This window comes from Colius striatus, chromosome 2 (genome assembly GCF_028858725.1).
Source record: "Colius striatus isolate bColStr4 chromosome 2, bColStr4.1.hap1, whole genome shotgun sequence".
Lineage (NCBI taxonomy): Eukaryota > Metazoa > Chordata > Aves > Coliiformes > Coliidae > Colius > Colius striatus.
Window position 1 is genome coordinate 49,196,221 of NC_084760.1, and position 25,523 is coordinate 49,221,743.

The following is a 25,523-nucleotide window of genomic DNA, read 5'->3' on the forward strand; positions in this document are numbered from 1 at the left end:
AAATCAGTGAGTTCTGTGCAGAATTTTGTAGTAAAAGTGAATTACAGAAAAAAAGATGCAAGTTATTGATATGGCACCTGCAGAGAATACATTAACAGTTGATATAGCATCTCTTATTTTAAAGTCAACACAGTTTGCTATATAAAGCTTAAATTACCTAGGTTTCAGAGTCCTTTAGTTCTGCAAACTCTCCGTTTGGCTCAATGCACTGTCAGGGTTTGATCTGGAATTTAATAGATCCATGAGAATACAAGTTTGCAGTGGTAATGAACTTGTAAATTTTATGGTGCGTTTTTGTATGTAGATTTTTAGCTGTGATTTTTATGTCTTTTACTTTCAGCTGAAAGTGGATGGAAAAAATCTTCTTAGTGTTTGCAAGCTTGCATTTAAAATTTGCAGGAATGAAAAAAATGATGACATCATTCAAAATCATAAATTATTTGGTATGTATTCTGTTCTTGTAAGTTACATGTTAAAATTCAGTAATTGGATTGATATCTTTCAAGAAACATTCTCAGAGTTAACTTAGTCACACACTAAAAATTGCCTACTAGGTCAAACTAATGGTCCATCTAGTCCAGTGTTCTGTGTCTAACAGTGGCGGTAGGAGACACTATTTAGCGAGAGCATAGAAGCCTCCATGTTACATTCATGACTGTTACATTCTATTAGGAATATTAGGTGGTGCATCCCTGCTTAATTCTTTTTAAGTCTTTATTTATATATCTTTTACTCATTAATTTGCTTTATTCCTTTTTAAACTTCTATTTGTGTCTGCCTCTGTAGTCTAATAAAGCAACAAGTTCCAGAAGTTCTCTATCTGCTGTTTTAAACTGACCTACTTTTCATTAGGGCCCTGCTTGCAGTTTTGCAGGGTTTCTAAGAGCTTCTGCAGTCAACTTCCCCTCAGTCTTCATGATTTTTTTAAACTGCAGTCATATCACAGCTCTCTGCCTTCTCCTCTTCAGACTGAGACATCTCAGCCATTTAGCTCTCTCTTTGAAGGAATATTGGGTCTTTCAGTTGTTTTAGTAGCACTTCTCTGTATGTTCTCCAACTCCAGTAGATCCTTCTTGAGACGTATAGAAGAAAATCTATAGAAGTCAAGATGTGTCAATACCAAAATCTGTAGAAGTGAAATAATGCTATCTGTGTTGTTGATCATCATCAGGAAGGGTATTGAGAATAATCATTCTCTTTTTAGCTGCTGCTGCATATTGAGCCAGTGGTTTTGAAAATTGCAAGCAATGGCTCTAAGATCTGTTTTGTTGTCTGTACACACCTGTAAAGATGAGAAATACGAAGAAAATAATTGCATGAGTGACACTCAGTATTAATTGAGAGGCATTCCTCTCATCAAAACTTCATTATGTTTTATTAACTTAGGCCTTGACCTATTCATTTATTGCATGTGTGCAAGTTAAAGCGTATGTGTGTATCTCCTTAAACAGATGAGAGTATTCTTACTCAGAGTATTCAGGGGTGGTCTTAAAGTTTCATTACTATGTGACTGTTGCCAGAAATAAAAAAAACAGATAAGCCTTTCCAGAAGGGAGGTCAACAGGAAGGGACTCAGAGAAAAGAGAAGAGCTGAGATTGCTCATCTGACTTTACAAAACTGTAGTTTTCAGTATTCAGAGTTTAGCATCATACAAAAGTCTGGACATGCTGAGTGGCTATGTCTGTATAACCACCTCACTTCCATCTTCGCTCCCTTTTCTTTCACTTGCTCTTTCCCTGTGTTTTAAAAACCACTAAAGGAAAGAATGTTTTTGGTAGAAGTTTGGGTTTCTTTATTCACTCTTTATATTTTTGACCCACCTTGTCCAGACCAAAGATATGAACTTGGGTTATCATCTTCATCACCCAGATTCCCGTTGCATTGACTGGGATATAGATTAATTTTCTTCTTACTCCTCTGGCCCTGTGAACTATTTATGTGTGATGGAACAGCTCTAGTAGAAGAACTAAAATTAACCATTCATCCCAAAATAGCCAACTACTGTTCAAGACCCTATTTATTACTGAAAAGAGGAGGGATCTGAAACTGATTTCTCCCATTGCCACAACTCAAGTGATTTAGGTGATCGTTAGGCAGTAAGTGAGGGTGAGAGTGAGAGTTTGGGCAAGAGCCTAAACTGGGTATACTGAATCCATATACACCCATATACTGAGAGAGAGTTTGAACTTGAGTTGAGACAGGAAGAACTTTAGTTATGTCTTACATTTAATGAGATGGGAAAAAGTTTTTATTCAACTGGATGGAACAGAGGAAGCCAAAGTAAATACTAGTTTCCATCAGTTACTAGAAATTCAAAAGTATAAAACTGGTTAGGATTACTTATTTATTTCAGATACACTCCCCAAATTCAGAATGTCTCAATTTGACTGTGAAAGATATATGGGGCTTGTGCTACCAACTATTAATTTTAACATTTCAGATATCTGACAGTGGTAGCATAAAGCAAAAGCTTTACAGTAACACCTAAAATGTAAATCTAAAAAGACTACAAGCAAACTTCAAATATGAGATTTGAATTAGGCACCTGTGCTTTTTAGTGCTCTATTTGAGGTGCTTTGAGATACTGGATTTTTAAGGAAGTAGTGGGAATAAACTACTTTTGAATGTCTCAAGCTTAGTACACAAAGTTCTGGGCATCAGCAATCACTTTTGTAAATCTTGACTGAGGATTTCAATGATGACTGCTACCTGTTTACAATTTACACTGGTTCTTGAAGCCTGTGAGAAAAAACAGTCAGGCCCATTCTCTTACTCATCAGTAGTTGTTTTCTGGTTTTAGTCCAAATACCCAATTTTTCTAGCCCACTTACTAGAAATGTAAGAGTTCAATCTGAGATTTTTTTTTTCCCAAATGTGAATCTTTTAAATGACTGGGCTGTATCAAATATTAATATTAGGCTTCTGAATAATGATTTTCCTTTTAGATTGTTTGTTGGAGGTCCTGAGAACAGAAGATCTGCAAAAAAACAGTGAAGCTCTCCTCTATTGCATGGGAGCTATCAAATTCATGTCCGGAAATGCAGTACTCCTTAATGAAATGGCCAACAAAGGAGCTGTTGAAATGTTGCTGCACTTAATGAAACAGATTAATAATATAAAAGAAGAAGACACACATTTCTCCAACTTGGGTCATCTATTAGTCCAGGTTAGCATTTACTTTTATTTCTAAAAGTACATACTTCAAGGACAAATAAAAAATTTAATTAGAGGAGAGAAGATATTCCTGTGTGTCACTATCAGATTTGTACCTATATTGAGTAGCCACCTTTTTAAGAAGTTTACGTGAAGCTGTTCAGGATCTAAATTTAATTATCATAGATATTTTTGTGTAGTTAGTTTTAAAGGCTTTAGAAATTCTGAGGTTAATAGAAACATTTTTAGATACCTAATAAAGCTAATTTCTTGTTATTACTTTATGTTGCTGACAGTGTTCTGAATGTTGCAGTAAACAGATAAAAATGCATCCCCAGTCAAAATTCTTTAAATTGAAATAGTAAATACAAACCGGTTCTACAGTACTCTAGGAGGTTACAAAAAGCTTTTTATTACAAGAAAAATGCATTTTTAAAAATGCATAGGAAAATACAGCTACATTTCTTTGATAAACTGTAATGTAAGGAAAAGGTAGCCAAAACTTTTTCAATCTTTTTAGAAGCAGACTCAAATCTGTTTTTTCACATATGAAGTACTTTGAGTGATGGCTATGGAATCTAATGCTTTGCCTTAAAATTGTTTAAAACTTAGTGTTTTAGAGAAAAAATAGTTATGTAGATAAGAAGTTATGCATAGGTTGTGAGTTTTCTGTATTTGTCAAGGATTTGCCAGGTAGATTCCTGGCATTTGTTCTGGAAATTTATTTTGAAAATTGCTGATGTTAAAAATTAGTAAACAGGGCCATAGTAAGCTTTTGAGAACTTCATAGGAAAATATATTGGACAATTTAATGAGGTAGTGTTTTAATTTCTCTACTAATTATGCCAGATTTCTTTAATTCACTGCTAACATAAAGAAGACATTTTATGCTACTTGAAATTATGTGAGGAAACAGCTAACTTACATCATTATGTTACTATTAGTGACGTTTGTCTGTTTATTCTAATATTCTCTGCAGAATAATGTGCATAATCTTAATAAAGTGAACAAATTGGGAGATGCTACAAAGCACTGAATGAGAGGATGTGTTTCAATACTGATGTTTGCCCATGGAAGTCCCGAAGTGGGAAATTGCTAAAAAAATGGGATGATGAAAATGTAAATTTGGGGCTTGTTTTTTTTCCTATTTTCTTTCCGATCTTGTCCTGTTGTAATTAATTTAGCTTTCTAATATTTAGCTTTTTAATATTAGGTTTCCAATAAAAAGAATGGCACTGTGAGTTCTCCAAATAATTCTAAAATAATCTGTTCCATTTTGTTGTAATCACACCTCATATTCGATACAAAAATTATATATGGGATTTATAAGCCTTCTCATTTTTTTCCAGAGAAGGTGTACAAACTTCAGTCTGCGCATAATCAACATTTTAATGCCCATATTTTTCGTGAATGCTGCTAGTTAGACTTTTTAAGTCCTGGTACTACTGCAGTGCTGTGCTGGGCTTAGAAACCCCCTTTTGAAAAGTATTGCAAGGGATTTGGAGTCCAGAGTAGATTTTGCTCTCAGTGTAATATGCAAGGTGACAGACAGTGACTTAAAACACTTAAGTGTAAGAAAAGAAAACTTAGGGGAAGGAGTATGATGCCTCACGTATGAAAGCCATGCCAAGCCAAGGAGTGGAAATTTAGGCTGTAGTTTTGGTAGGCATATAAAAATCTAAGTTAGATACATGTATCCTGTATCTCTCTTCATGTCTATGTAGCTTAAAAATAGTTATCATTTTGAGAGCAGTAAGGACGTGGTGAAAAGCAAAGCATATTACTGATGTTTGCTGGCTGCTGTTGGCATAGTCATATAATACATACAATGTAAATACTGTTCAGTAGAAGGAAATGGAGATTTATGTTGATATTAAAAAAAGGTTTTGCCAGTTGGGGCATTTAAAACTAACTACTTATATCCAAGTAATAAAACTAATGAATCGGATTCTTTTCAGCCATTTGACTAGCTGTGTGCCCATCCCCACGACTTTACAAAAATGTTTTTCTTCCATTATTTTTGTTCGAATATTTTTTTTTTTAATTAAGGATTTAGTTTGCAAATATGTGAAAAGAAAAAGCCACATTTTACACTTTTAAAAACCTCTGATTTCTGCTGTTTTCAGTATGATTGGAAGTGTAGCAAAACTATTTTGTACAGTTTGAGTAGACTGGCTGTTTCTAAGAAGGCCTCAAGTACTTTGTGGAAAAGTCAATACTGACAACTGTCTCTTACTGAGATTGCTGTTTCACTTTTTTGTATTCTCTTCTACAGTAGTACAGAAACTTCATTTTTCTTCCTCTTGTGAGAAAAGTAGTGATTCCTGCTTCAATAGAACTCCTGTGCAACTTTCTCGTATCGGTTTCCTCAACTACACTAATGTGCACCATTTAATGTGAGTTAATCATTCATTCATCACAGGCAGATGTAGGAATAGTTCTGTTTACAGGGATGTATTATAAAAAATAATTTCTTACATGATTCCTGTCTTCAGAATAAAGGAAGTTTTTGTGGCATATGACTTGTAGCAAAAGTTCAAATATCAACTGACATACAGAAGTAAGAAATAAATACAAGTCTTCAGGAATGTATAGTAAACTATATTGGAGGAGAAATACACCTGAAATAGTCACAGTGGTCTCTGAGGGTGACTCTGCCATCTCTCAATCCTGATAACTGAAGTATCTCAGTTAACTGTGACCTATTCTTCATTTTTTAATCATATAATTGCACAATCACCAGATGGCAGTCTTATACAGAAACTTGGCTGGACGTTTTTGTGGGAATACAGTCCCTCTCTGATTTCGTCCTCGTTTCACAATGGATTTTATACACAAGTCTCACAAGAATAAAATGTTTGTAATATTTATTATTTTTCCTTAATAGAGAACATGAAACCAAGGTCATCTTTCACTAATTTTGTGTTGCATCATGTAATAATCTGACTATATTTATACAAAATATGGTAATGCTTATTCAAAAGCCAAGGCTTTTGCAGTGTCACTGACAAGACTTAACAAGTACTCTGTGTTACTTAATCAAAAGGCATTTAAATGTCTTTTCCTTTAAAAATAGCACTTGTCTGCTGTTAAATTTTCTGTTTGGGTGAATTGATGTTTCACATAGCAGCATAAGGATTAGGGCTAATGGGGGCTGCTAGAGCCATTTGTTAATGTGTTTTTACCTGAATCCTGGTGTCTTCTTGAAGCAATCAGAGTATCTCTTGAATTCATCTGCTATCTGGATAGCTTCTATTGTTTTTTAATTTGTACTCTTCAAATTTCTCTTGCTTACTAACTGTTCTTTTGTGGATGTGCATTTCTAAGAACTTCTGAATTTCCTGTGCATCACATTTAAGTGTACATATTATTTGGCATTGCTTTTCCTCTCCAACCTGTCTGCGTGAGGATACCTCTTGATAGAATTTGCTGCTGGAGGTGCTGAGGGACATGGTGATCTTGGCAGTGTTAGATTAGTGGTTGGACTTGATCTTAAAGGTCTTTTCCTATCAAAACAATTCTGTGATTCTATGACTTTCAACTGTCTTGGGCAGTGAAAAATTTTCATCTCACTTTGGAGAGCTCTGTACCATTATGTATTGATTTTTTTTTGCTTTTTCTTAACTAATGTGTAAGTTTCTGCTGCAGTGAAAGCCCTGATCTGGGTTTGAGCAACACTTACAATATGTGGTTTATCTGACATTTTCTTTATTGTTTAGCTAAGTTTAGCTACAGCTCAACAAATATAAATATCATTGTAATCTGACTGTGAACATTTTGTATGGAAATGCTGAAGTACATCTTCTGTGTCTATTCCATTTCTCAGGAATTTTTCCACCAAAACTTTTGAATAGCAAAGAATTGGATCAGAATAATTCTATTTTGATGTATTTCTCCTGTTTTGTGTTGATTTTTGAAGCCTTGTGACTTGTGGAAGAATGCATATCTGGAAGTGTATTTTTGCAGTTGTTTAGATAAATGAGAAAAGAATTCCAAGTGTCTTCTTAAAATTTGAGCAATGTGAAGCAAATAGTTTCCATAGTTTCAGTTTCTGTTTATTCTGAATATGGTGTACATATCTTATTTAGCACTGAAGTTAAGTCCATTCACAGTCTCACATAATTGTTTTCCCTCTGTACCGTGCTTCTCCATTTTGACACATAGCTCCTTCTCCTGAAGTTTCATTACAACATACCAAGTGGTAACTGAAGATGTGTTTTGTTGTGAGCTTTGTCATTTTTTTTGACATATGACAGCAGTTAATGGAGAATAGACAAAGCAGTACATAGAGTCCTAAGAGCAAAAGCTCCTCAGCAGCTTAACCCTCTCTGTGCCAGATTTTTCCTTTAAAATTAGCAATTACATACGTAACACTGGACAAGCAGTCTTTATGCCTTACCAAACTAGTTCTAAAACAAAATTTAAGTTCAGTATCTTAATCTTAGAATAAGGAAAATTTGAAGAATTTCCATATTCACATTAAATGGTTTCACATTAATTTTATAGGAAATTCTGGTTTAGATAAACAGTTAACTAACATGTCATTGCCTGTCTGACCTTGGTATTTGAATATCTTGTAAGAGAACCAGAATATTTCAAAATAAGCAGTAACTGATTCATTTTGCTTATATGCAATTGATATTTTACAAGTCTTTGAAATAGAACATTATCTTCTGAAAATAGTTTGGTTTCTCTAAAATAAACTTGAACTTCAGCTTTTCATTTTTACACTGGTCAAATAGTGGATTTCTCATCATTAATGCTTAATTGTTTAAATGAGAAAAAACTTCGTCCCTTAAAATAATTTTATTTACAACTTATGTTTTTATCAAAGTATATATTGTATAACAGTATTAATTTCAAGACTTAAATGTAAAATTCGCAAAATCATACATTATGCAGAAAATCACTTTAACTAGCCACAGCATTTCACCTACTTTTCAGTTGGTATGTACTATTCAATTGGTAACATCATACAAGATTTTAAAATATGTGAAATATCACTTTTCCCTCAAATGAGGAGGTTACATGCAGGCAAAACCCAGTACGAATCTTTCATTTCAATATAAACAGTTGCGTTAACTTACATATATCGTGTTTAGAATGTTAACAGAATGTTAACGGGGTATTCAGGCTGCCTTAGATGTTATAAATGAGATCTGAACTGTATTAAATTTTCAGAACAGTGTGAATTCTGTTGTAAATGGCTGTGATTAATAAATCTTTAAATATCCTGTGTGCAGCTGACAGCTACTTTGAGAAACTTGTCTGAGTTACCTCCAGCGAGGCACCAGCTCATCTGCAGTGGTGCGGTCTCTGAGCTTTGTGTGGCACTGGAGCAGCGTGTGGATGACCGGGATGTAGGCACCTGTATTGTCAGGATATTCAGGTACGTAAAGAACACAATGCTGTTTCTGCCCTCAGTCAAGTCAGTGTTACTGCTTCGAGTGACCTCAGAGAGGGCAGGATCAAGCACTATAACCGGAAGATGTACACTGAGTTGTTTTTTTTTTTTTAAAGCTATGTATAGTTTTTAATGGTTTTTATAATTGTCTTTATTAATACTGGTAGGATTTTTTAAACTGTAGCTGTACAAACTTGGATTCATAGGATTCACATTTCATTCACTGTGAAAAATGTTTTATTGTATTTTGTTACCTTTTGATCCCACAGATTAAGATTGACATTTTCAAAGTACCATTTCTTATATTTTAAAGCTGCATCTGTTAATCCCGTTTTAGGCCATGTGTTTAAAAAATGAATGACAGAAATTACACAAGCTTAAATTATATCAGAGACTGTGTATCGTGAAATAAAACACAAAAGAGAAAATGTGGTCAGTATTCATTGTTTTGAGCTGTCACAGAGTGTTTGAGGAGATTCATCTGTGGGATTAGGGTTTAAGTGTGTAGATGGAAGAATCTCAGTGTCCTTCCTGAGATGTACTTTTCAGAGAGAGATCAGTATGAGTGAATCAGCCAAAAGATCCTTTAGTAGTTTCTCAGTCAAAAATCTTCCAGCTACCAAGCACCAATTTGTGATATCCAATGCTAAATGGACCTGTAAATGATTTAAGGATTTTGAAGAAGTGGTGAAGTTAACTGTTAGTAATCTCAGGAGGAGTTGTGTTAGAAGTACAATTTATGAATGCCCTTCTGGATGAAGTATTTGCCATTGTTGCTTTGTTACTGTATTGAGTCATGTTGCCTATGGCTCCGTATTCATCGAGATTATGCTATAGACTTCTCTACCTGTTCAGATCCTCCAAATCATCCATCACATTCTCCTTGCTAAGATGAGATCAGTTTGTGCTTGGAAGAGCAGCTATATAAGGGACTCTACTTCCTTCCTCTCCAAAGCTAAAACCAGGCAAATCTGGTCCTTTGCTGTTTGTGCTACCTGCAAAGCAGGTGAATTTCTTCCCTGATTCCATGCTACCATGTCCATATTTGTCTCTAATTTTGTTGCTAAAAATTAATTCAGTTCTATCAATGATTACAGCACTTTGAGCATGTTTACTTCTTCTAAGGAGAATGCATTACTTTTACTTGGAAAATGCCATGAAAAGTGGAGTAATGGGTTTGTAATTAAATGTAGTCAATACTTACACTGTAATTCTGACAAGGACATTTACTTGATCTAGAATTCAATATGGAACAAAAGTAATTTGTCTTTTAAAAAGTTTCCTACTGCTTTGATTTTTAGAGTTTTTCCTTAAGTTTAGTGAATTGCGTGCTTCAAGGATACAAATTAGCCATAAAATCAATTTAATTAGCTTCCTGGAAATTGCAGCCATGAAAAAAAAAAATTATACCATGCAATACAAAAACACAGATCTGAATTTTGTTTTGTCTTTTAGTAATACAGAATGATTATTCTTTTCTCAGTAACTTTAGGCAGCTTCTTTGCAGAGACTATGTTCAATCTATTCAGATTATTAATTTTTCTGAGTCTATAAGTCTCACTGTAATTGGTTGTAATTGAACATCAACTCATAAATTTGCTGATTTTGACCACATGGGAGGTTATCCTACTTTGTTCTGTTGTTGCAGTATTTCTGATACGACCAGAGCATGTCCATTTCTCTAGTTTTGTAATGGTCAAGTTGAGCAGTGTAGAACCAGAGCAGCTGTTAGGGAATGCACAAAGATAACATTGCAACTGCAAGGAGGCACTTTCTCTGTGTTTGCTGGTGAGAGAGTGTTCTGTTAGTGGGGACGTGCATAAGGAAGGGACCCTTTGTTTCCTCTCCTGTCTGACTTGCCGTGTCATCTTGAAGTTCCAGTTCTCACGTTTAATGCTAGGAAGTGCTTGCGTTAGCACGCTGCACCCATATGGCAAGCAGCTTGGGAAGCTCCTTATGTTTGCTGCTTCCCCTAATTCACTGTGGTAAGGATAGCTAGACTTATGTTGTACTCTTATATAACTGTATATGCCTCCACTAGAAGTCTGAGTCTTGGCATTCTTTTCATTTATTGGAAAATACATCTCAGAGTCAAAAGCAGCGCGATTTTAAAAAAAGAAAAAAGTGCCTTCATTCACTTATGTTTTATTTTTGTACCTTTGTAGCAAACTTTCTTCCTACAATGACTTCTGTGCAGCTTTAGCAGATTGCTCCAGATGTTACATCTTATTTTTAGCCCTACTAAATAAACACCAGAAACAGCAGGTCAGTTTTTTCATCTCTTGATTTTTTATATATTAATCCTCTGATGTGTCTGTGTATTATTGTGTATAAGCTTGTTTTCAGTGACCTACTTCTGTGCATTTACCAAATAAGAATTTTAAGTGATCGACAGCATTTCTAAGTAGTAAATAATCAAAAGGAAATAATGCAGATGAAAAAATAAAATAAATTCAGAGGACAGAATGTTGATTAACTTTTCTGTCCTTTGTATGTGTAGAAACAGTCCTTTGCATACTTAAATTATTTTTCTTAGTTTTAAAAAATACTTTTTAAAGCAAATAGCTTATTTTTATATTTAATAATAGGAAATTGTTGGGATTTCTTCTTCCCTCCTCCCTTTCAAAAAAAAAGTCTGAATTTCCCAGAGTTAAAGGAAGGAGTTAGAAAATTAAGGAAAATTTGTTCCTTGATATCTGCATAAGGTATTAGAATGTATGTACCAGAGAAAACCATATGCCTAGAATACCACATTTGGAACTTTCACCTAGAAATAAATGTTTAGATCTTATCAAAATGCTTTATATTATGAAATGAAATGAAAGTGTGAAGTAAAAGAGTGTATTTGTTACCAGCTTCATTAGAATTTGAAAGGTCAGCTGTTGCTGTATTGTCCTAGTGATCTTTCCTGTGTTTTCTGGAGCACCAGGCTCTGGGAGTATGGTGGGGAATTACAGTTTTAGGGATTGCCATGTTGGTAAGAGGGGAGTGCCCTGCGTATGGCAAATTACTCAACTCTGTTGCCAGGTAAGAAGAAAATAATTTTTATGTAAAGCATAGGTGTTCAAACATAGAACAAGAGTTCAAAACATGGAACATAAAGTCACATTAAGATTGTTTTTAAAAGTAAAGAACTTTCTTGGCTGCTCTGACATCTAAACTAGTTTCAAGATATTTAGTTATCCTTTACAATATATCCCAGGGTTAATAATTCCTGGAAAATTGTTGGAAGGAAAGGTTAGGCTGAACAATCTATCCTTTCTTTTTCCAAATACAAATATAATTTTTCCCTTTCCTGTTTTCCTGCATCTCTGATTTCTGTGACAGTACACATAGATGAGGAACAAAGATTAAGTTGTTTCTATTCTTCAACATGTCAGTTAACATTTCTGCAGCATATCTGAGTATTTCTAGGTTCAGGCTGCTCTTGCATTGTGTAGTCTTCAAAGACACTTTAGTAAAGCACTGTGTAAATGCTATGTAAATAATATGAGAAATAGCAAAGGCATGATATTTTACTAGTTCTGAAAGTTATTTTTCCTTGTAAGCAATGTATTAAGAACTCAACAAATGATCAGACTGTGGGAACAAGGAACTTAAATTGAGTAACATCATCTTGTCAGTCTTTAGCTTTGCGTCATAATGAATTGTAGGCTCACGTACAAATTCAAGTTGTTTATTGTCAAGTGGTGGTCAGAATTTAACATCTCATTTGTCTGTTAAGTGGTCCTAAAATCTGTCTTTCTTCACTAGATTAGTATTACTTTCTGTGTCAAACTGTCAGTTGTTTTATGAAAATACAAATTAGTAAAAAAATAGCTTGTGCATTAGAACACCTTTGTTATTATGTTGTGATGAGTATATATGCCGTGTCTTCAGCATAATCATTTCGTGCTGCATTTTTTTAAACAAGCATGCAACTGTCAGTTGTCAGCTTAGCAAAGCCCTGCAGAAACAAGAAGAGAGATACACTTTTTCTGTAGTATAGAAATACTTGAGCTGTTGCAAATGTTTTTCTTGAGGTGTAGTTGGCACTGCTAATCTTTCTTTTAAAATGCTGACAGATAGTCAGTTTTAGTGTGAATTGGTATGTGTTGAAAAGAAAACAAATAGCAGCAGTGTGAGTAAAATTGTCAGCTGTGGGAAGAAGCAAAGGGGAAGACAAATTGTTATTATTAACTCAAACCTATTAAAAATCCTTAGGACTAAGAACAGATATGTTAAGAAATGAAATGTGTGTGTGTTCTTGGAATTTTCAGGTTGCAAAGTTTGTGGAATCGGGATTTTACTGGCAATCGTGGTAGCTAGAAACATAGTGGGGGGAAAAAAAATCAGCATTCAATCTTTCTCAAGTGCTTTCATAACTGTGACTTTACGAATGAGCATTAAATCTTATGAATATAAAAATGCGAGCACTGGAAATAGGATTAATGACTTGCTCTCACACCACACGCTGAATTCCACAGCTGCCACCCAAATAGTCTCTTTTCTTCTCATCACACTGCAGTTTCATCTCTTTTCTTATTTTTTCTCAGCTTATGTTCTCTTTTCAGTAAAATAGTCAGAAGGAATGGGAGAGTAGAATTTTAATGCTTGAGAGAAAGACTTTTGGGGAAATTGAGTTGGCAAGAGTGGCTAAATTCCATCTGTCATAGTTTTAGGTAAGGGAAGGAATACAGAAAATGGGAAAAGCTGGATCTGCAAGGTAGGACTGGGGAATTCAGCAGTGTTTTTCTACAGGTCTGAAATACATGTTCTATTGGACTTGTGGTTGGTTTTGGAGCTTACTTGTGTAGAGTAACAAAAGAGTCCTTGGTGGCTGTCACATGCCATGAACGCTTTTCAGAAGTACTACCGTAGAGCCTCTGTCTTGCAGGATGAGCTTTTCTTGCTTCTGTTTCTAGCCAGCATTGCAGACTTTTGTGCGTCTCCTGAAATCTTTTTAAAAAGATGCTGTTCCCCTTTCCCAGATTATTATCATCCCTAAGCTTTTGAGATAAATTACAGAAAGTATGACTTTCTCGGGCTGTGTTCAGTGTCAGAAATCACAAAAAGAGGCCATGCTTTGGGAACAGGGAATCTGCCTAAATAGGACAGTAGTTTCTGTCAGTAAGTTAGGCACTACTTGAGCTTGGGTGGCCTTTTAGAGCCTTGCCAGCTTCCATGTAATCTTTTGTCAGTGTACAGTCTATTTTCAATCCAAAGTGAACAAACATAGGGTATGATACTAAAATTCACATACAAGAAATCTGTGACTATTGTATTAAAAAGTCCCCCTATAGTTTAATGTAGCTTACTTTTTAAATTAGGAAACATTTATTAAGTATCTGACATCACTGGATGCAGTAATTACCTATTCAGCAAAAGTGTAATCACACAGGGTGACATGAAAGGTTCATCCAGCCTACTGACCGTACTTGGCAGTGGTGAAAATCAGATGCCTAGAGAACAGTAAAAACAGAGCAAGCATATATGATACTTCCTGTATATACTTACCAAACCTCCAGCTCTTTCCAGTTTGGAAATTTCCTCAACCAGTGTATTTTAGATGCTTCTCTGAGTATGAAATAAATCTTAGTTGACTTCTTTCTATGAAATTCTACAGTTTCCCCTCTATTCCATGTAAGCTTCTTACATGTTAATCATCCATGGGCAAGGAGTTGCTATAACAGCTACCCATTGCACAAATAGTTCCTGTTGTTTGTTTTGAGTTAGGCCTTTACTGTCTTTATTTGATACTCCCTGGTTCTTATATTGATAAATCAGTGAGTATATAATCCCATCATTCATTTCACTCTACCCCTTACTTTCTAGACCTTTATCATATCTGCTTGAATTACCTCTTTTCCAGGCTGAAGAGTCCTTGCTTACTTAATCCTTTATGAGCTAGAGGCTATTCCATACCGTGGTGCATCTGTGTAGCTTTTCTCAGAACTTTTTACAATCCTGCTTCCTGTTTTGTTGTTTTGAGGGTTTTTTTTTAAATGAGGAAACCAGAACATTACAGTTAAGACATGACTGTATCATTGATTTGCATGCTTGTGTATTTCCCAGTATTTTATTTGTTTTCTTAACCTTCTCCCTGACAAGGAATATTGCAAACTCTCCCATATCACTACTTTCACCCACTTTTCCATGTTATTTATCGACAAGTTGAAGACCTAGCACAGGACCCTGTTACCTTCCACCATTGCAGGAACTGCGAAGTTACTGTTTTCCATTCTCTAAGCATTTATCTATATCAGGATGTTCTCCCTTACAGCATGTCTGCATAGTTTCACTAGGATTTTGGTGAGTAACTTGGTCAGAAGTCTCCACATGGGTGATACCAGATGGGTTGTCTTTATGGTGTGTTTCTGTATCCATAGATTGCCTCTAAAGAAATGGTCATCAGTGCTGGCATGAATGTTCTTTATGTTTCGGTGACTCACTTTTCCCCTGCGTGCCATCCCTCATTTGGGCTGAGGACACCTATTTGTGTCACAGCACACAGTACAGAATGTCACAGCACCGACTCAGCTTCCACTGACCTTAAAACTGAAAAAAAGAACCCCAGTCCTTTGCTGGATTATCAGCTGCATTGCTTCTCAGCCTGGTTTATGGAGCAGCCATGCAAATAGTTCCTTGTTCACAGTTACTGGGGAAGGATACAGGAGAGGAACCAAGCACTGAATAGAAAGGAAAGTAGATGCTGTTTATATTGAAATGCTTGTCATGGTAACCCTCCAAACAACTTACATAGCTAATGTGGTTCTCTTCTCCTATGTTTACAAATACATATTTTCAATTATATTCCTCCTCCCTTCAGCCCAACATTATAGTTGTGCCTTGGACAATTAAAGAAAAAAAGCTATGAACAGAGTATAGTAATTGACTGTTCAAGAGCAAAAATAGAAGATTTTTTGTGTGGACACATACCCATAGAGAACTGATCATTCCTTCTCTCTAAATTAAATTTTTTTTCAAGAAGGAAGTATCTGTTTTTAGGATAAATGTTCTGACAACTCTGAGGGAATTTCCCTAACGATAAATCTGAGCAACCAGAGAAGGTCACCCTTTCCCTACAGTATGATTTCTGACAGTATGCTGAGCTGAAGGTGTTCTTGCATCTTCCTAATACTTTGGTTCTGATTTTTTTTTCCTTTATTCTGAAAGAAAAAAGAAAAGTGGTAAAGAAAATGCAAAATATGAGATATGTACTCTGCATATAAAATGACGAAGAATGTAGAGCTCAAAGTTTGTAGTCAACCAACCTTCTTTGGCATATATATCATAGAAACCTGCTGTTCTGGTGTATCAAAAGATACAAGAGAATAAAGGTAATTATTGGATGTGTAAACATCAGAATATCAAATGAGAGTAATAAGCAACTGTTACTGCTTGGTGGGATAAAAACTGACACTTAAGTATTTTACCTTAATTTTTGATATTAATGTCTACAAAAGGTGCTGAAAGCCAGCATGTCTCTTGAAGATGGATCCTTCCTGTGTTGGGAAGAGATTACCTCCTGGATGGCATAACTATTGTTGTTTTGTCTATAAGTAGACTATCAAACCCTGCAAAGAAAACACAGATTTTCTTTCCAAGGTGCATAATAAAGCAGAAATGCATATTTGGAAATGAAATGTAAATTAGATTTGAATGGGCAGCAATTTATACTGCTGGGCAGGTGGTAGAATTTTGACCCACCTCCATTGAAGTTTGTGTAACATGGAGAGTACATTTTTGTACAGCTGAACTTTCAATAGGAACTGAGCTACTGGCCTCTGAATTTTTGTATCACTCCCCTCTGAGGGTCCAGACACCAAATAGACTCACAGCAGGTACTTGGCCAATGTGCACAAGCTCTAGAATGGACTCTCCTCCCTTATTTATCTCAGTTTAGCTAGAAACTACTGACCGAATTAGCTTTCCTTTCTCACTGATAAGTAAAAGTAAACCTGTACTATTTGTACCTCTGTTCATCATGTTTTACACTGGAAGGCAGGTACGCTTTAATTGCCAAGATAGACTGCTGTCAAGTTCTGTGACTCAGCAAGTACACTGAGTACCTTTGCTACTAGGGCAGTGCAAGGAATAGATTCTTAGAAGTAGATAAGCAGGGAAACCATTCATATCAGTGATCAAATGTTTATGTTCCAGTTGTCAGAAAAATAAGAGCTAAGTGCTGATGGTGTATGTGGTGCCATAATGCTTTCAAAACAAAATTATCAGAGTTTCTTTACAGATTGGAAGTGAAGAAAACAATCAATTCTTCTTCTCAATCTTTTCTGGATAGATTTCTTCAAACTTGCTTGTGTCATTGAAGCTCTGTGGTATCATATAATCTTCCAGTCAGGTTTGGATACACTCTGGACAGCATGCCTTGTATAAAAGATGGAATAACTGAGTGTATCCTATCTTTAGTCTAATTTCTCTTTAGTACTACATGTGTTAGAATCTTCATATTATATAAATTAATCTGATAAATGGAATTTTTCTTAAATGTGCAAGACTGTCTGAAATTCCATGTGCAGTTAATACTCCAAACATTTGGAGATGAACAGTAATCTCATTTATTACACTGATTTGTTACATACAGACAGGCCCAGGGCCCTTGTACAGGTTTAGTCTTGCAAGCAATTTCAAAATGCTGTTCATCTTTACATGTATTTCTTTACACAGCAATAGTAAGATAGTGTTTCTTCTTGCAGTGCTTACTCCATGAGCATTTAAAAAATATATAGCCAAAAATAATACAAACCCTTGTACAAACCCTTAACTCAGGAGGAGTTGTACAAGCTTTTCTCTTTGGCTCTGCTAGTTAAATTTTCACTGGAAGATAATGAAACTTTGGTAATGTGCTATTAAAATGGGATGTGCTTAGCTCAGAAGAAGTATTTTATAAGTTTGTTTTGCTAGCCTGTAGGTGGAAGGCACAGTTGAGATCACACTTCTCAAAATATCAGTTGATTGCAGTATGGTACCTGTTTGTCTGTTTTCTGATTGGGTAGCGCTGTTGCTGGGCTGATACTGTTTTGACCAAAATTAGAAAGTCAATATAAACGAGTCAAACTAGACTGCCTGCTTTTTTCAGTTCTCTCTTCTGATTCATCAGTTGTTTGTTTCAAATTCTTACAGCCTTTGTGAATTGGGGGTTGTGCCAGCAAAGGTGAAAGCTCTTAGTGATTAGTAAGGATGTTCATAAAAATTTGTCTTGGTGACATTTAGGTGCTGGCAAAAATATGATGCCTACTTAAAAAAAAAAAAAAAAGGTGAAGTAGGTACTATGATCACATTAAGTACATGGATGCAAGAACCTGTTTCTCATTTAGGAGTCTGCCAGCTTCTCACATTCAGGGGTAGCATTCGTCTTCCTAACCCCAGCAGGATGTTACTGCTCAGTGTCTTGTGGCAGAGGCTTAAGACCTGAAGCTTAGTGGTGAAGGCATGTGTGAAAGAAGGCTTCAGTGCTAACACATCTTTTTTCCTTCTGTGTTAGTGTGTAACTTCAACAAGTAGAATTGTGCCTTATGTTATCAATACCAGGGAGGATTAGAATATAGGTGAACATAAATATTGTATTTGAAGAAAAACAGCATGTAGATTGTGTAGCAAAACTCTAGGTTGGTGCAAGTACAGCAGTCTAGCAGCTCAGGGTAAATGGCTGTGCTGTACTTGAAGAAATGCTGTTACTTTACCTGTGCTGTTAAGATAAAGCTGTGGACTTTTCTTTTTGAATGGGTTTTGATGCAAGTAACAGAGGCAGATGTTTTAATTAGCTTATGTTGGATTAGTTCAGGCTTTCAGAATTTCTTTTTTTCTTCCTGCATACAGATGGTTAAGAAAAAGTTGGGGATGTTGTTGAATGCCACTGAATTAGGATCCACTAGCTTTGCCAAAAATGAGCTATTTATCAGTATTTTTAGAATGAAGCAACAAGAGATGTAATTCTATATCCCACTGAGGGCAGGGATAGAAAGTGCTTTTAGAGAACAACTTGGTTAAATGTAGTATCTCAAGATACCATATAGAGATAGGAAACAGATCTCATTTAGCAATGTTAAGAATAAAAGAGTAGCAAGAAGACTTACAATGAAAACCAGAAAAAAACCCAAAGGACAAAATGAGGTGCAACTAGAAAGGGACATAAAGAGAAACAAGAACACTTTCTATAGTAAATTAATAGCGAGAAGACATTAGGAAATAATTTCTGCAGCATTCAGAAGAAGGGAATTATTGACAGATGCCACTATGAATAGTGAAATGTAGAAGTGACTGTTTTTGCTTCTTTTTCTGAGAGGGTTAATTATAATTGGATAGTTAATCTCTACTTTAGCCTGAGGGGTTTTTTTTATTGCTAAAAAATGAGCCGATGCATACGTGTCTTCAAGCCAGCTAGGTCTGATGAAATTAGGTCAGAAGAGGTAATGTGTCTGGGATTCTTGAAGAGTTATGTAGGATTGCACAGTTGTAGGGCAAGATGAAAGAGGAGGAATTAGTGAACAACAAACTAGTCAATTTAGATTACATTTCTGGGAAAAATCTGAACCAGTAATTCAGTTATTTGTAAGCAAATGGACTTAACAATTAAGAGCTAACATGGATTTAACATTAAACAAATCAAGGGGAAGTAGTTAAACTTCTACAGCGGCTAACAGACCTAGAGATGAGGAGGTCTTTGGTATCACAACTGACACTTGTTTACTTGAAAGATTAGTAAGCTCTGGCCCATATGATTATTCTAGTTATATAAAGTGCTGTTTTAAGATGTTTTAAGATTACCGTGGGCTTGGTAAAAATAGATGACCTATACTAAGTTTAACCCATTAGTAATTACCCCAGTGCTGTATTAGTTCTGTTAGATGTTTTTTATTTCTTCTGTAAACCTGATTATGAGCAACAGTAGCATAAAAAAATTATTTCTAGTTCCTGTATTTGGCATTTCTTCAGCTGTTCTGAACCCGGTATTAATTGGATTGTGAAGCAAATTAGGTATTATCTTCTTTTTAAGTAGCTAAATAGCTTCTGATGGGTTTTGTCTAATAAGGTTTGTTTATTTTATTTCAGGATTTGGTTGTCCGTATCATCTTCATTCTTGGTAATTTAACAGCAAGGAATAACCAGGCCCGTGAGCAATTTTTTAAAGAGAAAGGAAGTGTTAACACTTTGATATCATTATTCCAAACCTACCATGAACTTGATTTAAATGCACAGAAATGGTACCATGAAAGAGGAGAGGAAGGAAAAAATCAGCCAAAGCATCCTTCAGAAGCAGAAGATGTTCTGATAAAACTGATAAGAGTGCTGGCCAATCTCTCCATTCATCACAGCGTAGGAGCAGCTCTGGCTTCCGCCCATCGTGTTGTAGAATTACTTGTTACAGTACTAGGTAATAAATTGTCTTTTTTCAGTCTGCAAGGAGAGTTTAGGATTTTTCTACTTGGCCTTCTTACCTTGGTTGAGCCATAACCAAATCGATTCAATTGCCAAAATAACAAAGTCGGTCCACTGATGCTTATAAACTGTTTTATGTCAGAAGCCTGTTTGAGACTGTGGAAGCATTTCTGCTTTGGTACTGACTTTTCAGTGTCTGGGGAAAGATGTAGAAGTGTTTACTTCAGTGCTCAGTTTTGCAGATACCATCATTAAGGATAAGCAAACAAATTTTATTTTAAATACATCTCACAGAGAGTTCATACATAAAGGAATTATGTTCTTACACGGATGTGGTTGGTGGGTCAGTGGGTTTTTTAAGGTTTGTAGGTTTTGTGACTGTTGTGGATTAAGTGTTCTTTTTGTCCTCTGTACCCATAACTTTCAGCCTCCTCAAAAAATTTCCTCTTATTTTTTTCTTCTTTTCAGATTTCCTTTATCTATTTCAGGTGAAAGAGAGTGTCCCTTTCCCTCCAAACAGAGGCTTGGGACTGCAGTTCCTTTACCACTTAGTGATGCCTTTGTAACTCTAATTTCAGACTTGAACTGAGCAGTCTGTTTTCCCCGTAACAGACTTCAGCGGTGGCAAGATACATCTCAAAGAACTCAGTGTGTTTTAGTGTGATGAGAACATTAAATATTAAGTAAAGGCAACCTGATTATATGACTAGCTCACCAGCTGTGGGGGATCAGAAAAAACAGACTCACAACTGCCTGTTCTGTCCCAAGCCCTGGAGGAGCTTCCTGCGTTGGAATTGTATTTATCACCATCTAAGTGCTTTTGAGCCTCAAAGCTTCTCTCTGCCACCCTTCTTCACCCTTGTTGAACACTGTATCAGTCAGTTTACTACAAAATGTTCTCTCTCCATATGAACATAGTCTTTTGTTTCCTTCACTCTTGGTTTCTGAGGCCAGAAACCTAAGATAAATTGGTCTGCACAACTTTCAGACTTGATGGTGTGATTTTAAACTGACTAGCATGCTGTCAGGGATTCTTGAGAAGGAGAAACTTTGAAATATTGTTAAACAAGACTTTGGGGTTTTTGATGTTTTCGGTTGTGTTTTTCCAATTTTTCATGGTACTTGACATTTTGGTGTAACAGTCCTTGGTGTGCTTCTGTGTTGTGTCTCTCACATGGGCCTGTTTCTGCGTGTGGATTGTCCTCGGGTCCATCTTAAAGCAGCAAATAGGATCTGTAAAATGTCTTAACTAACTAGATTTTAAACCACGTTACCTTAGTCACTGTGATTTCTGTAAGTGAAGAGTTGGAAAGAGTGACTTTGTTATTGCCATTTTTGGATCAGCTGTTGCTGTTAACTTCTGCCATATATTATTGAAGAACAGAATAGCTATGTGTAATAGTGGCCATAGTAAACCGTGATTCAGTTTGCTTCAGAGATAGAATGCACTAAGTTAGCAGACTTGTGTGTGTGTATCTACATATGCATATTGATTGAGGATTTTGCTTTTTACACTTTCAGAATACAAGTCAATCGATGACTGTGAGGAATTGGTCATCAATGCTGCAACAACAATCAACAATTTGTCCTATTACAAAGTGAAGTGTTCAGCTGTTCAAGACAAGAAGCTACACATTGCTGAAAGTAAGGACTTTTAAACGTGTGCTTTTTGTGTAGCTTTTTGAAAGCAGAAGTTATTCATGCTGTATTTTGATGCTACGGGAAATAGTGATGCTGATAGTGTTTAGTAGTATCATATGGCAGGAATATGAAGTTCATAGGGCTAAATTCTTCCCATAATGCTTTCTTGTTCTTTTGGAGCATAATTCTATGACTTGTGTGAAAATAGTTATTACACAGACACTGAATCTTAAGGGTTGGAAGGGACCTCAAGATATCATCTAGTCCAACCGCCCTACCAGAGCACCTAGAGTAGGTCACACAAGAGCTTACCCAGGTGGGTTTTCAATGTGCCCGGAGAAGGAGACTCCATAACCCATCTGGGCAGCCTATTCCAGTGCCCCATCACTCTCACAGTGAAGAAATTCTTCCTCGTATTTCTTTGGAACCTCTTATGTTCCAGCTTATACAAAACCTTTTATTCTCTCCTCAGAGGAATTTGCCATATTGTTTTCTGTTTAAGCAATTTTTGTTAGACTTGTTCAAAATCCATATGGCTGAGGCAAAATCATCATGTCTTGGTAAGAAATAGTAAGGATTTTTTCTTCTTAGTACCTTATAGACCTGCAAAATAGAAACTGCATCAGAATTCTGGGACTCATTGTGTTATTATTTTGCAAAAGGTAGAGAGACCATGTCTTGCACACCTTTCTCTCCAAATAGGTAATAAATGGGGACGAATGAAGCCTGAAGTTTACACAACAGGTAGAATGAGGAGTAGGGAAAAATATTCTGTCTGTCAGCCTAGTGCCCTGAGTGGCAGGCATCATATTCTCTCTGGGTAACGGCTCTGCTGTTCTGTCACAAGTTATTCTATCACCCATAAGCCAGGTGGCTCATATTTCTAGTCAGAAAAATGGAGAAACAAGTGACTTGTCTGCCTGTCCCATTCTCTTTCCCTCTAGTTTTTATTGTATAGCGTGTGGAACCAATCCCATCACCTTTTCTCTGAACTGAGGAGAGAGAATACCTTTTGATGGAAGACTGCTCCTCCAGGAGACGTTTTGAGAATACTTGTTGTTTGATACAAATGGTGGATCCTGCAGATAAAAAATAATCACCTCAGATGTCTCTTTAAGACAAGTTTAAGGCATGTTCAGTACTGCAGCATTCAAAGACGGAAGCCAACCTTTTCTATATTTTTCTCTCGTGCTTTTCTGTGGCTGAAGGGTTGAGGGTTGACTGATTTGAGTTCTTTATATGGTGGCCTGATTTCAGTGGTTCACTTCATTCTCACAGAAGACTGATAAGTGTAACTTCTGTAACATTGCTCCTCTGCTGTGCACCAAAACCTCCATGATGGTAGCTCTTCCTAGGAAATGCTGAAGGTCTCATTCTATCTGATGAAGTTACACACTAATCGTATGTGAAACTGCTAAGCAGGAAGGCAGCATTCAATTAAATGCTTCAGACCGGGGCAATATTAGGTAGCTGTTCAGAGAAAATGTGTGTGTTTGTTATAACAGCAGTGAGAAAATAGAGCTGATGTCAGAAAATAATCTGAGTTTTAGGAGACATCCCACCATAAGACCATCTGTTCAGGATCTAAATCAATTCTCTTACATGCTACAGCACTTTTTTCTTCTTTGTCTTCATGGATTTTCACGTAAGCCCACTCAAAACTGTACAACAAAAGTGGCTGCCTTTATTACAAGTGTGCTTAGGCTCTTCTCATAACTCCTCATTTGTTCCTTTGCATTTAGCTCCATATTAGAGCTCTTTGTCTCGTCTTCAAAGCCCTGCACAATCTAGCTCTTGTGCTATCATCAACTTCACTGCATCCAGACAGATAACTGTTCCTATTTATTACATTTATTGCTGTTGCTGCTCAGATTCTGGTATTTATTGATAAAAAAACAAGTACATGGTTGTGATATACAAGTAATTGTTTTTATTTTTTTTCTCTGCAAACCGATAGTGCTTCTAAAGCTGTTAATGAGCAACAATATGGATGGAGTTGTGGAGGCTGTCAGAGTCTTTGGCAATCTTTCCCAGTATCATGAGATCTGTGACTTCATCATACAGAGGAAGGGTGAGTTACTTTTGCATTTGTAGGAGTCCTGTTGGAAAGATTGTTAATAAGCTGTCTCAGTTAAAGGTTAGAAGCTGTCTTCTCCAGTGTTTTGCAAATCAGGCAAATGTTAGAATCCAATAGTAGTCATTATAAAACACCATTTTATTTCCATTTCATTAAAATGGAAATGTTGAAGTAGGAACAGTATGCCATGGTGCCTTCACAGAAATAAATACTACAGAAGCTCTGTCTTGCCTAAAGATTGTAGTTCTGAAATTTCCCTTCACTCCTTGAGTTTTTCAGCTCCTACAGGTTAGTAGTGATATGATACAAAATGAAAATGCAATTTTATTCTCATTGAAGTTCCCAATCACAGATTTTTGATTCCCATGTTCAAGAGCTCGTTAGCGCTTCATAACATGCATTTAAGGTGTCTCAACAAAGGGACCTCCTATTTGCCTCTGGGTGAAGTAGGATGCAAGTCTTCTCAAGCCCTGTGACTAAAGCGCTTTGGGAAAAATGGGAACTCCTTGCTATCCACAGAAGGCATAACTGTAATTCAGTTTGGTCAACTTAAACTCTTCTGATAGATTTTCACATTATTTTGGTGTATTTTTCTAACTAGAATTTTATATGCCTTATTTTGAAGCAAACCAATGTTCAGCATGATGTAACAGTGACTGTTACTCTGGATCATGCACCAGCTCTACAAATGTCACAGGAATATGCTACAAAGTTAAATTTTTTGGTAGGGTATCCTGCACTTGACTGCTTTCTAAGAATATTTGTTTAGTAAGTACATCGTAATGCCACTTTTTTGGTAAGTCCATCTCGTCAGTAATATCATTTCCTTCTTTAAATCCAGTATACAAGTTCGTGATTGCTTTGCTCGATGCCAAGAACACAGATGTCTGTTTTTCTGCGTGTGGAGTTCTGCTCAATCTCACAGTAGATCAGGATAAACGAGCTCTTCTGATGGAAGAAGGAGGAGTTGGGAAGTAAGTTCCTGATTGTGCTTTCAAAAAGAGCAATTTTTAGTAGCTTGGCCAAAGAGTTTCAGTCAGATTCCTTTTTACTGTGGACAATAAGGTTATGTACTTAAGGTTATGTAAGGTTATGTAATAAGGTTATGTACTTAATAGATACTCAGCATCTAATGTTCTTCAAAAAAGAGCCTCTCATATTCTTTCTTATGGGTTTGTTGGGGTTTTTTTTGCAAAAGCATTAGAGTGTTTAGCCTACTGCAGAGCCAAAAAAGAGAGAATCCTGTCCCAAGGATCCTCCTGATAGATTCAACAGAGAGGAGGTTACCACACAACAAAGCACCTAAGACACAGCTTTGCAGGAACAGCCTATGCTTGACTTAACTGGCTGCAGGTAGCAGGGACCATTAATGTGTATCCATTAGGAGTGTGAAGATTACTTCAGGAACTATGACATCCTACCATGGGCTCTTGCAATTTCTGTAACTGCTTAGGGAGAACAGACACAGCCGTGCTCAGCAGAGAAAAGCTCCTGAGTCTCCTCTCATGGAGAGTTCAAGTCTGAGGCACTTACATTTGTAAGTAGTGTTAGATCTTGAAAAACCGCTGTGGCTGCAACACTTGTGGCTTTGATGTTCAGATAATAGCGGATCCAGCTTAATTGGAGCAACATGAAAGATCATGTTCCTATGCTTGTAAAGCAGTTGATACAACCCACATTTATTAAATGTAACTTTGAATCACTTTCCTGTTCCTGCATCATATAATTACTTTTTTATACAATGTAAACAATGCATAGTCTGCTCATCCTTCCTTCCCAATAACTTCCAGGCAAAAGCGTGAGAAACTTCTGTTACATAGAATACAGAACATTCTACAGAGTACAGAATTTTCTGTGCTTTGTCTGAAAAT

The 25,523-nt window shown here is 36.2% G+C and overlaps 1 protein-coding gene across 1 annotated transcript in view; it reads left to right on the forward strand.

The window, feature by feature from the left end:
- Positions 1-25,523, forward strand: part of ARMC2 (armadillo repeat containing 2) — a 58,190-nt gene that overhangs the window by 27,000 nt on the left and 5,667 nt on the right. The window contains exons 9-16 of the mRNA XM_010203789.2: positions 341-443; positions 2,947-3,167; positions 8,398-8,543; positions 10,724-10,823; positions 19,608-19,929; positions 21,456-21,578; positions 23,533-23,646; positions 24,494-24,626. Of these exons, the coding sequence (XP_010202091.2) occupies positions 341-443; positions 2,947-3,167; positions 8,398-8,543; positions 10,724-10,823; positions 19,608-19,929; positions 21,456-21,578; positions 23,533-23,646; positions 24,494-24,626 (1,262 nt within the window). The remainder of the gene's footprint in view (positions 1-340; positions 444-2,946; positions 3,168-8,397; positions 8,544-10,723; positions 10,824-19,607; positions 19,930-21,455; positions 21,579-23,532; positions 23,647-24,493; positions 24,627-25,523) is intronic.